The sequence below is a fragment of the Scylla paramamosain genome, chromosome 5, assembly GCF_035594125.1.
Source record: "Scylla paramamosain isolate STU-SP2022 chromosome 5, ASM3559412v1, whole genome shotgun sequence".
Lineage (NCBI taxonomy): Eukaryota > Metazoa > Arthropoda > Malacostraca > Decapoda > Portunidae > Scylla > Scylla paramamosain.
This window is the reverse complement of record NC_087155.1, coordinates 12,674,192-12,687,741: the sequence shown is the minus strand read 5'-3', so window position 1 is coordinate 12,687,741 and position 13,550 is coordinate 12,674,192. Positions and strand designations below refer to the sequence as shown.

General features: G+C 39.7%; 1 protein-coding gene across 5 annotated transcripts in view; it reads right to left on the bottom strand.

Moving 5' to 3' along the window:
- Nucleotides 1-13,550, bottom strand: part of LOC135100533 (SH2 domain-containing protein 5-like) — a 188,058-nt gene that overhangs the window by 155,683 nt on the left and 18,825 nt on the right. For all 5 annotated transcript variants that reach the window (XM_064003505.1, XM_064003504.1, XM_064003509.1 and 2 more), the window contains exons 2-3: nt 13,051-13,550; nt 5,933-6,013 (exon numbers count right to left, since the gene is read on the bottom strand). The exon at nt 13,051-13,550 is cut by the window's right edge. In XM_064003505.1, coding sequence (XP_063859575.1) covers nt 5,933-6,013; nt 13,051-13,302 — 333 coding nt within the window. In that variant the 5' untranslated portion in view covers nt 13,303-13,550. The remainder of the gene's footprint in view (nt 1-5,932; nt 6,014-13,050) is intronic.

Below are 13,550 nucleotides of genomic sequence, written 5' to 3'. Positions count from 1 at the left end.
ACTGGAACACACACACACACCAGTTTATGTTCCTTTTAGCTATCTCGGCCGCTTACCCACTTCCGGCTAATACGTCAGGATTAAAGATGCAACACTCCAGCGTGCTCATATGCTAACTCGTGTCCCTTTCTTGAAGGATAGATCTATTAAGACAATGGAGAGGAGGAGATGATTATTTTCATTCTATTTTAAGAAAGGGAGAGCTTTTTTATTTTCTTTTTTTGTGTAGTTTAGTTTCTGAAATTAAGTGAACAAGAAGTTGATACCGTTTATTTTTTTAGTGTAGTTTCTGAAATGAAGTAGGTAACCAATTAAAACCTGTCTTTTGAGGTAAATAAGCAATTAAAACCTATTTAATTTTCTTTTTCTTTTTTTTTACAGTGTAGTTTATAATTTTTTTTTTTTTTTATAGTTCAGTTTCTTAAATGAGAAAAATAACCAACTAGTGCCATAAAAGGGACAGACTTCACGGTGGATAAGACGGAGGTGCCGCGATCTCTTACCGGCAGGAATGGCTTATACTTCTCAGGGTCTTGCACGGCACACATTTGTTGGCAGTTCTTCATTAATGCCGCCAAGACGCCGCCGAGACCCTTTGTGGCTGGCAAGCTTGGGCCTCCACCACACTCCTTAATTAACGGGGAGGCAGCTAATTAGGTCGGATTTTTATTCATTCTGGACCCAGGCGCGAGTTGATTGAAAGTCGAATATAACTTTTCTCTTTACATGCCTTACGTCCCTTCTCCCTTTCCCTATCAGCAGTTTTCGTTTCCTCATTCCCTCCATTCCTCCCGTACCAAAATTATTCCCAGCTCTTTACTTGTCCTTCTCTCTCTCTCTCTCTCTCTCTCTCTCTCTCTCTCTCTCTCTCTCTCTCTCTCTCTCTCTCTCTCTCTCTCTCTCTCTCTCTCATTCTTACTCGCATTTCCCCATTTCCGACTCACATTTCCTTTCCATTTCCTCTTAATCAACTCCTCCTGCTCCTGTTTCTCCCCCTCCTCCGTCCTTGTTCCTGTTTCTCCTCTTTCACCTCCTCCTCGACCTTCTACTACTACTACTGCTGCTGCTGTTATTGTTCGTGCTACCAGTGTCCTCTTCAGTTTCTTTTTTCAAGTCTTTCCATTGTTTTTCTTCAATTATTTCTTTCAGATTTTTGCAATATTCGTTTAAATTTTTCGTGTCTTTCTACCAGTCGAAGTTTTTTTTATCGCTTTTACTGTCATTTGTGAGTGTTAAACTAACAAATAAAAAAAAAAGACATGTAACAAAGGCAGCAATAAAAACCGCCAACTTTCGAAGAGTAATCAACAATTTACTCGCCTCAACAAAAAGAAAACGAAAGAAATAAACAAAACAACAAGCTGAGTAAAAAAAGAAAGCTCTTATACAAAGGACCAATTACAACTTCCCCACATCATTTGGCAGCAAGTCCCTTTCTTCCTCATTCCCCACAACACGAAATAGGAACAAACAAGCTGGATCTTTTCTTCCGTCCCTTCTTCACGCAGCTCAGTCCCATCTGCTACACAATAAAAGCAACACTACTTCATCAGCGCTCCGCCAGTACCCGCGTGATCACAGTAGAGAGGAGCACTGAATGAAGTACGTTGAAATTGCTAGGTATATAAGCAGAAAAGAAATGTAAATTATTTTTTTTTCTCTTATTTAAATCGTAATCTATTGAGTTGAATATATTTTTTTCGTAACGTCCGGCCAATCCACAAACGAGGTATTTTAATAATGGAAGCTGTTCCCGCACACGTCTCAGTCCATGACAGCAACACGCCTCAAATTAAAAACGGAAATAAAAAATGACGGAAACTTTACACCAGCGTAATATTTGTTTATTGGTTTGCCTCGAGTTTTCTAAGGTATCGATTATAATGGTTTCTTTTGGTGTTTCGTTTTCTGCGTCATTTCTGCCGGAGAACTGAGGTGTCACGCATTTATCAATATCGCACATCTTTTTTTTCCTTCATTGACTCTAACAGTACCAAGGCATTACTTTAATTTATTTATTTATTTTTTTTATACCAATAGAACATTTTTATAAAGTATAGGATTATTTATTCGTAATTACGGAGTTAAAATTTATTTATACTATTACTCATTTACTACAGTTATATATTTACTCTTTATTTACTTACTCATCCATTCATTCATTCATCTATTTATTTTCTACGTGTCAAGGAGACCGGGCTATTGGAAAAAAAAAAAAAAAAAGGATAAAAATGACTTAACCATGTATTTTATGAAGTTTCGAAGCTGACTGCACTGGCTTGTGGGTTGAGCTTCTGAAACGTTACAAATGTTTACAAACAGACCCGAGGATGCTAATTAACCTTTCTTAGATAAACTGATTAGAGCAGCTTTCTTCGCTTTAACATACGTAGACTTTAACACAAATGTTTACTACTTCATTAATTATTCAACTAGTTCTCTAAGAACCTCAAGATATTTTCATCTTATATGTGCCTTTTCTTCCAGCAACATGCTTTCAGATAGGTGTGTGTGTGTGTGTGTGTGTGTGTGTGTGTGTGTGTGTGTGTGTGTGTGTGTGTGTGTGTGTGTGTGTGTGTGTGTGTGTGTGTGTGTGTGTGTGTGTGTGTGTGTGTGTGTGTGTGTGTGCGCGCGCGTTATTCTATCTTTACAAGGAACCGTAAAATATCCTATAAATGTAATGAATATAAGCTACCATCTATTCTCGGGTAGGGAAAGAATCTATACAGCTGCCTTGCCTTTTCTTTTTCTTTCTTACGTTCGTTTTCCCTGACCTTAACTACCACTGACCGCCAAACCTTTCCTTCCTTTGGGGATACCCTTATTAATCCAAGATGTTTACAGGAGGACAAAAGACTCCCAGGAAACCTTATCTTTGTCTATGATTAGAAATAGAGCGGGAACAATGGGGCGGCAGTGGCGGCTAGGAGGTAGCGATGGTGGGTCTTGTATGGTACTAATACCAATAACAGAACCAGTAATAGGAGAAGTAACAGACAGTAACGACAACAAACAACAACATCAACAAAAACAATTATATGATCTTTTTCAGTCACTAACAACAGTAATGCCACCTGTAATTACTCCATCAATAACATCATTAGCAATAGCCAGCAGTACATTTAGATAACAAGATTAAATTTAGATAAGAAAAACAAGAACTGCGGTTGTATACTATGTAAGTAACTACGAGAAATGCAACATCACTTAAAGTTAAAATAATAGAAACAAAAATACTACCCTACTACTACTACTACTACTACTACTACTACTACAACTACCACTGCTATTAACAACAACAACAACAACAACACTAACAGAGTAAGGGATGGGATGCACGTTCTACGATATTCCAATGAGCCCTTGATCGGCGAGAAGGAAGTGCAGGAGTCAGTGAAGGGGAAGGAAAGCTGGGAAAGCCGCAGGTTTGAATGGATGTGCGGTCGAGTGTTTGGAGAGAGGCGGTGAAACTGTTGGTGAGTGGTTGTCAGGACTGCTTAATGAGCGGTATGGTTTTGACTGAGTGGGTGAGTGCGTGGGTGTTTCCTTTGTAAATAAATAAAAAAAAATAAATAAATAGATAAATGAGTAAGAGAAAAATAAGAGTTGAAGATAAATTTGCACATTTAATGAGGTTGTATGCAAGGCTTTTGATTTTTGTAGATAAGGTGTGGTGATAAAGAGTTCAGAGAGAGAGAGAGAGAGAGAGAGAGAGAGAGAGAGAGAGAGAGAGAGAGAGAGAGAGAGAGAGAGAGAGAGAGAGAGAGAGATCTATAAGGAGCAGTGTGGCTTTAGATTAGGGAAGGGATGCGTGAACGTGGTGCTTACTGTGACAGGTGTGTGAAAAGTATTGAAAAAAAAATAAAGACTTCATAGACTTAGGAAAAGTACAACAGAATATATAAGGAGGGTAACAGTAGTACAGTAGTAAAAGTGGTAGCAGTATGTATGTATGTATGTATGTATGTATTATTATTATTATTATTATTATTAGTAGTAGTAGTAGTAGTAGTTGTAGTGGTAATAGCAGTGGTGGTAGTAGTAGTAGTAGTAGTAGTAGTAGTAGTAGTAGTAGTAGTAGTAGTAGTAGTAGAAGTAATAGCATCAGTAGTAGTAGTAGTAGTAGTAGTAATAATAGCAGCAGTAGTAGTAGTAGTAGTAATAGCAGCAGTAGCAGTAATAGTAACAGCAGTAGCAGCAACAGAAGTAGTAGTAGTGCAAAGGCGGAAAAACTGAAAAGCTCCTTACAAAGCAACATAAATCATGCACCACAATAAGAAAGATAATGAAAGACCACATCAATGCAAGGCAATCTCATCTCCATCGCACACGACAGAGATGAGAGAGAGAGAGAGAGAGAGAGAGAGAGAGAGAGAGAGAGAGAAATCAATATACAGATTACAAACACCATTTTTTCAACCAAACCTTGACTTCTCGCTCGTTCCCTTCTCGAGACCACCACTTTTCCCCATGTAACACTCTCCTACTCTCCTCTCAGTCTCCTCTCTCACGTTACGCCCTCGCTTCTGTCCTGGAAGCTGGAACTTCAGCGCCGCATTCCAACTACTTTCAAAAGGTTCCAGTTGAAGCTACACTGGTTTTTCATGGTGCTTTTACGGTTCTAATGACAGATCAACAAGATTTTTACATTGTTAACAGGAGAAACACTCTTGAGAAGCTGGGCAATTATCTCTGTGGCCTTTGAAAATAGCCGTGGAGAGAGAGAGAGAGAGAGAGAGAGAGAGAGAGAGAGAGAGAGAGAGAGAGAGAGAGAGAGAGAGAGAGAGAGAGAGAGCGAAGCATTTCAGAATACGGTTGCTGTTCTCTTCCTACACTCCTCTCCTGTTAAGTCCTTCCTTCCTAAGACGGTTGCTCTCGACACATTGGGGCGTGGCGGAGGTGCTTGATTGCTTCGTCTAATCAGCTGCGAGTGTTGGCCTGTCCGGGGCGGTGATTCGCTGCAGAGTTACGACACTTGGGTAATAAGATGGGCGCGGGTTACGTCTCTCTTGTGGATTCTTCCTGCGCGCTGCCGACCATGTTAATTCCTAATGTTCTGACACGTTTCAACAGTCTGGTTTACTCCTTTGGATATATGATGAGGTGTTTGGTTCTGGTATGGAGCGAGAAATTATTATCTGTTTGATAGAGATACTGAAGAAGTGAAAAGAACGATAAGTAAAATTTAGAGGGTAAGAGAAAAGAAAAGGAAAGAGAAGGGAGAAATCAGACGGCCCAGGCAGTGAGAAGGAGCACGTGAGGGAGAGCCGATACAAAGGCGATATTCCTGACGAGGCTTAGCTAAACTGAACATAAGAGAAGGATAAGCGTGGCGGTCAAGTTGCAGTTTCCTAAGACGGTTTCAGCTAATGTAAGATAATTTTCAAACAATGCAGGGAGACTAAGAACAAAGACTGGGATACAAGCTGTCACCTCGCATCTCCCACCTCAACCCTTCTCGTGTGTTTGACCCTTTGAACTCCCAGCGCCTCTTGTCCTCACAGCCCCAATTTCATTACTGCGCCGAGCAAGAAGAGGGAGGAGAAGAGAAAGGGAGAGGATGTGGCGTCGGCCCTTTACGCACCCTTCTCTGTAAGTGTATTAAGTGATATTGCAGTCATTACAGGCGCGGCTGTGGAACGACTGGTACACTCATGCGGGTTGAAGGATTCGGGGGTCCTCTCTGTGGGATGCGGGCGGTTTGTTTTGTCTGCAGTGTGGAATATGAGAAAATGACGATGGCTCTTTCCAGGAATTCACATTTATGGGGGGAATCCTCGGAACTGCTTTTATTTATACCTAGAGGGTGTGTGGTGTTTTGTTCACTTAGAAAATAAACCTTTTTCTTTTTCCTTTTTTTTTTTCTTCTTCTTCCGGGCTTTCCATTTTTCATACCCTGTCCTTTCTATAACACAAAGACAGCCGTACTCACCCTCATTTGCTTGAGTTGCGTCCTGACGTACTCGGTCCTGGAGGCTTGGTCGTGGCCCACCACCGTGAACGACCCCGTGTACTGAAAACAAATGAAAAAGACATATTAGTACAGACCCGTACGCCGAGTTTCACCTCAACAAACATCCAATCTACAATTAAGGCAGTAATAGTCCACTGCACGTCAATGTTAATCAAGTGTTCTATAGGTATTACTGGAATTGGAGAAAAATAGGCCTCAGAAATTACGGCAAAATATAGGCCTCATACAAATCCTCTAGATAATGTATAATAATTAAGTAAAGCCACTTGAAGATAGGACTCTTTCAGTGCTTTTTTTTTTTTTTAGAACAAGGAACAGGTTTCTATGCAGATCTTTTTTTTTTCCGAACAGCATTTATATTAAGTTTCGGTCTCAAAGTTTCATATATATTTTTCTAACACTTCACTGAAAGAATTTCGTAATAAGTCACCTAAGAATAATAAATCTTACGTTTATCTTTACAGTGTCTAATAGAAAAAAAAAAAACAACATTCAGAATCTATTTCAGATTTATCTTACAACTAGCTTTCTTTTTAGCACCTGAAAATAACAAATTAATACAAACAAACAAACAAAACAATAAATAAATACGTAAGTCGTGTAATACCGGAGTTCAATATATATACATTATTCTTTTCCAGACACGTTTCCAAATATCAGCCTACACAGGTCAGCCAATTAGCCTCTGAAGGGACGCCAACAAGGCAGGAACCTGACACAAATGATCTGCGATGCTCGGAAATGAGGCTGGAAGTGTATAGAAGAGGGAGGCGACATAGAGGTACGTAATATCTATTTCCTCTACTTTCCTTTCCTTGCAGACAGTCCTCTCTCTCTCTCTCTCTCTCTCTCTCTCTCTCTCTCTCTCTCTCTCTCTCTCTCTCTCTCTCTCTCTTCTACTGGATCAATCTCTCTCAGTCTCTTCATCCGTGACCATCCGTATTTATCAACAATATACTAATCTACTCTATAATGCCAATAAGAATCATTAACTTACATTTCTATTCCCTTCCTTAAACTCACACTTCCTCCACACTTCTTCTCATTATAATTTCTCTATACTTTCACTACTTCCTTTCCTGCTTCCTCTACCTTTTCGATTTTTTTTTTCTCCTATAACGTGTGAAAGAGGCAAACGCCGTCTAATAATTGAAAACATGAGATTCCTTTCACACTCTCGCACTCTCACAAGAAAACCTCAGCCCCGTAACGAGAGAAAGATGTCACAGAGGAAGAAATTAAGGCAATGAATCTTAACGTGGCAGTCGAGTGTGGCTTGCCTGTTACAAATGGGAAGATGGAATATGGAGACAACTGCAGGACGTCTTTTCTTTACATACTAATGATGATGATGATGATGATGATGATGATGATGATGATGATGATGATGATGATGATGGTGGTGGTGATGATGGTGGTGGTAAAGGAAAAAAAAAAGTTGTCCTGCCAATGTGTGTATATTTACTAATATCTTTTTTTGGACAATTCTTCTCCGCCTGACTGGGAGCTTATATAGAGCATCTTGCTTAGGTTCCACTAGTGATAGACTACTTGTGGTGTAATCGATTCGAGAAGTCACCGAGATGTCTTATGGGCAAGTAAATAAATAAATTAGATAGAAATAAATTATTTTAATAACTAAACATAAATAAGTAAATGAAAAATAAATAAGACACTACTACTACTACTACTAGTACTACTACTACTTCTACAACTACTACTACTACTACTACTACTACTATCACTACTACTATTACTACTGCTATTGCTGCTGATACTACTAAATAAATAAAATAAATAAACAAATACATAGTAACATTTACAAACATTTACACATAAAATACGAAAATAAAGCTTACATTTACCAAACACACACACACACACACACACACACACAGAGGACCTGCCCCCCCCTTCCCCCCCACCACACACACCGTGGAGTGCTTGCATGTTCTCTGTTGACATAAATGACAGCCAGACTGTAAACAAAGGCAAATGACGTCATTGTGTCAGTATACCAATAGGGGAAGGACAGGAGAATAGGAGAGCATGGGGCAGGGAGGCACGGGGCAGGGGAGGCGGGATGGGAGGAGGAGAAGGGAGAACACAGGCGAGGGAAATGATTACGGGGAAACAATAGAGCAGGGAGGCACATTAGAGGGGTGGAAGAGGGGAGGGGAGGGGTACTGGAGGAAAGGTAAGGAACAGGAGGAGAGAGGTTCATGCATTACAGGGAGCACGAGGAGATGAGGAAGTAACTGCGAGTATAAAAGGGGTGACTGCACGTTTATATATAGGGTCTCTTGGTTCCCGGCTGCGGGAGGAAGGGGTTTCAGTCAGACCAGTGAACAAGTCAAAGGAAGAAATTTCATATGTAATAAAGGATAAAGTACGAGAAAAGGGAACAGTGAGTCAGAAGTAATGATGACTCCACTTGGTATGAGACCATTTTAGGATGACAGTCGATAAAGGGGAGCTGGTAATTTAATGGCCTCGTAATACCAAAGCAATAAATAAATAAATAAATAAATAAACATATGAAAAATGTAAATACAGATGAGACATTATATTACATTTTCTCCTATTATTTTATTATCGTAACTGTAATAAGAGTTAGAAGATGGAAGAAGGGACTCAGGAGTTAAGAGGAAGGAAGCTGGAGTTGGATGGTTGGAGTAAGAAGACGGAGGGTTTAGGTAAGAGTTACGAAAAATCTGGATGGAATTAAAAGGAAGAACGTTGAGGTTAAGATTTCTTTCTCAGACCCTCAATTTTCCTTTACTTCCTTTACACATTTTTTTTCTTCTAAATTTGTTCACAATATATTTTATCTAATTTTCGCGTAAGGGGGTTGTATTTGCAAGGAAGACCGTAGGAATTAGAGGGAAGTGTAAAATTCCTAGCCACGAAATGTACAGAATGTGAGAGCAAGAACTTAATCAATTTCCAGAATGTCATAGTCTGCCATCTCATCTCTCACGTGTTCTACCACGTCTGACTAAAGGATCCAATATTTTGAGGGAAAACAAGGATAAACGAAACGATTGTGTCATTGTGATACATTTGAATTGTTATCTAAAAATCCACCATAATTTACTAGCACTGTAACACTGAAGTCAATTACTTGACCAGGTTATCTACGAGCGAAATCTGCGAGAGTATTTAACGAAATGCATTACCTGAAAGAAAAGTCAGTTTGGTATTTCTCTGAAGTCCGTGTATTCCTTCCTTCCTTGTCGTAATTCAAGCGTGATATATCTACTTTCAGTCTACTTTCCCACTTAAATAGAGACCCGATATCACGAGCTAAGTCCTCGGCACACATAATGTTAAGTCACTGTCACTGGAAGCTAGACACTGTGGCCTGCAGAGCTAGATACTAACGTGTGGGGGATCCTAAAAAAAGAGAAGATAATCTGGACAATGTATAAATTACTTATTTCACACGTTACATGTACAGTATCATCATCCCGTAAGTCAAACAGCGGATTCGTCTAAACGTACGAACATCACTTACGTGTGATTAAATACATTTATGAGTCACACACAAGTCATAAGGAATATAACTTTAAAATTCCAACGCAGACAGTGAAAACTATTCCTCATCATACGAATATTGCGCGAGACATTCTTACATAGTTATCCCGTATACTAGCTTCAAGTATTAGAGAAGATGGACCTTCACAGAAAATGAAATTCTTCGTCACCTTCAGGGTAAACAAAACTATTTCATGTTATTTTGGGGAAATATACCATAATTATGTAGTAGAGTGCATACGTTTATTTTAAGTGGCATATACTTCAAACACACACACACACATACACGCACATAAACATAAGTAGCAGTAGTTTAATGACCACAGTTTCCCCCCCCCTCTCTCTCTCTCTCTCTCTCTCTCTCTCTCACACACACACACACACACACACACACACACACAATGGCGGGAAGTCCGTAAGAAACCACAGGAACAATGAACATAATGGAGGGAGCGTGGGCTTACATTTTTCTGACGCTCATCCCCTCTGCTCCTCCTCTCCTCTTTTGGTCTGGCGATAAATATTTGTTTTTTTCCCTTTCGGATAATAACATTCATAAGTATGCAAATTTTTCACCAATACTCTCTTTTAAAAATCTAGAAGAGCAGAACCTACATACATATACGTTACGCCCACAGCATTAATTTTTGTACTTTATACTTTAGACAGTCATGTACAAGTGTGCCCGTGTCAGTAGAGGTTTGAGTGAGCCACCAATGCCGTAATGAAATATGGTCTGTAGATGCTCTTGGGAACCTAAGTGTAGAAGAAACTGCAATGATACTACTACTACTACTACTACTACTACTACTACTACTACTTCTACCACTAAAGTATTATCATTATTATCATTATTATTATTATTATTATTATTATTATTAGTAGTAGTAGTAGTAGTAGTAGTAGTAGTAGTAGTAGTAGTAGTAGTAGTAGTAGTAGTAGTAGTAGAATTGATAGTAATAATGATGATGATGATAATAATAATAATAATAATAATAATAATAATAATAATAATAATAATAATAATAATAATAATAAGACGAAGAAAAGAAAAGAGAAGAAGGGAAGGGGAAGGAGGAGAAGGACGAGGTCGAGGAGGGCGAGGATGCAAGTAGGAGGAGGAGAAGGATGCAAGGAGGAGGAGGAGGCGGAGAAAAAGAGATAAGGTATAAAACTTCCGTCATGCATCCTTGCTCCGGTTACGAGAGAGCACAATTTCACAGACCTGATGAAATTAGAAACAGAGGGACCCCGGGGGCAGTTGACAAGAAGTGCATTGAGTTATGTCTGGGTTGCGTGTTTATAAAGTACTCCACCTGACCAGTGTTTACGAAAGGTGATTTATAATATGAAAAGAGATATAACTTTTGTCTAATTCTATCTTCTCGAGTGGTATTGATGAAACGTATAAATGTAGTTGAAATATTGATACGAATTGATTGAGACGTTTCAGTGTTTTTCCTTTCTTTTTAATGGGACAGAAAAGAATTTTGCATGTATTCTTCACTGTTTTTTTCTCTCTTCACGGCTATTTTCAAATGCTCCAGAGATGATTACTTGGGTCCTAATGGGTATCTTTCTTGGCGATGACGCAGACTCCTTATTAAACTATCACCAAAATCATGACCACTCCCTTGAAAATCCTAATAGCTTCCACTAGAGCGTGTTAAAAGCAGCGAAAGACTAAACGTTTCAGAACACAGACCTACAAGCTACGGTGGGGAATTAAGTTTATTACATTTAACACATCTGCTGAAGGGATTACACTAAATATGAAACAAAATAAAGTAAGAACATGTTGAGGAAAAGTTACTGGACACACACACACACACACACACACACACACACACACACACACACACACACACACACACACACACACACACACACACACAGGCAACAGAAGAGAAGGATTTCAAGTGCATTGACTCCTCTCCCAATATGGGTTCAGAGGAAGAGAAAAAAACATCAAGATCCCCCCACGCACGCCTGCCTCCTTAGGTGCTTTTGTTGCATAAATTATGAAAACAATCCCAAGGAGAAGAGGTCGCGGCACCGATGCGAAACAACAACCTTGGCATGCTCGCTGTTGTATTACGCATTACACGCCACACTTCGCCAACAAATACACACGATACACGATAAATATTCCTAAAAATAAAACAGAATATAGGAATACGAGTACATGACTATCATTGCACTTTGTAACGAGTAAATAGTAAAGGGATATGAAATGAAACGTCTACGAACGAGAAAAGTACATGTGAATACAGGCGGACAAGGCAAGACGGGCCAAGCTGTCATCAGTCTCAACCAGTCAAGGCCGCCTAGAATCCCCTTGACCCCGCCTTCTCCCACCCAGACACCTGTTTTTGCACTCCCCTCCTGCCCCTCCCCGCCCCTCCCGACAACCGCAGGAACAGGGAGGCATGAGGTGAGAGTAAAGAGACATGAATATTTATCAGAATACCGGGAGGAGAGAGAGAGAGAGAGAGAGAGAGAGAGAGAGAGAGAGAGAGAGAGAGAGAGAGAGAGAGAGAGAGAGAGACGCGAGCAGATACAGATACAAACAAGCAGAAAAAAAAAAAAATAAATGAATAAAAATAAAAATATGAGCAAAAGAACGAGAGACAAAAAGTAATGAGGGTGAGAATCCACATAGAACACTACTTTTTGCACGCAGATGTCCATAAAAAACATCTACATATGCGTGTATGCAACATGAGTGGCGCACACACACACACACACACACACACACACACACACACACACACACACACACACACACACACACAAAGGGGAAAAATAAAGGGAAAAACGCGTGGCTTATGGCGGTCGCTACAGAAACCGGCTCGGCGTATTGTGTTTGCTGTGAGCAGGCGCCTGGATTCTGGGCTGGATAATACACGCCTAATTGTACCCACTTGTGCACGGCGTATCTGTTATTTGAGATCGACTGATTTGCATGATAATACGGACGGCGAGAGTTTATCAGGAGAAAACTAACCCTTTCAAAACAGTTAACATGATGCTGGCAAAAAAAAAAAAAAAAAAGGGGAGAGTTTTACTATTTTTTTTTTGTTCAAATTTCTGTTCCTGCAATTATGAATAAAAAAAAAAAAAAAAAAAAAAAAAAAATATATATATATATATATATATATATATATATATATATATATATATATATATATATATATATATATATATATATATATATATATATATATATAATTTTCTGAAATTTTCCCATTAAGAGGAAATAAGTGTAACTAAACGGACGGGATGTAGATAACCTCCACACAAGTTCTGGGAAATTAAGAAAAAAAAAATATCAGTCTAAACAAAACGATTATTGCTTTAAAAGTTCAGCGTAAAGTGTAAAGACCAGGAAAAAAAAATAGTAGCAAAAATAGATGCAAATTCTCCACGACACAAGGGAAATTCATGATTGGGCTTAAATTTCACATTATATCTGATATATAATTATAACATAAAACCATTGAGTAATAAAGCACCAGAACCGAGCCCACGGTACTTACATCGCAGAACTCAACTGTGACCAACTTGAGCAGCGAGGGGTCCTGGACGGGGAGGGGCGAGGGCCCCGTGCTGCCTGGCGAGGCTGTACTGTCGCTGCGGGGGGAGGAGGACACTTTGGAGCTGAGGGTCGGGGATGCCTTGGCCTTGATGGACGAGGAAGGCTTGAACTTGCTTGGAAACTTGAGTGGGGACGATTTCTGTATTCTGTTCCACACATTCTCCCCCGCCATCCTCTCACTGCAAGTGCTCATAGTTGTTTCACTGCCAGGACAGCCGTCGCCAGCCGTCCCCACTTGACTAGCTGTTCCTTAGTTCCTCGTCTACTATCTACGGCTACTATTCGTTACTCCCCACCTGTTACACGACGCATGCCACGCACTATTAAGGCCACGCGTGAAACTTCCCAAAATAATCATGTCACTTGGTCAGAGTAACACAACACAAGGGTTCTCACATACATAACACTGTAACAAGGTTGTTTCGCTTCACTATTGTCATT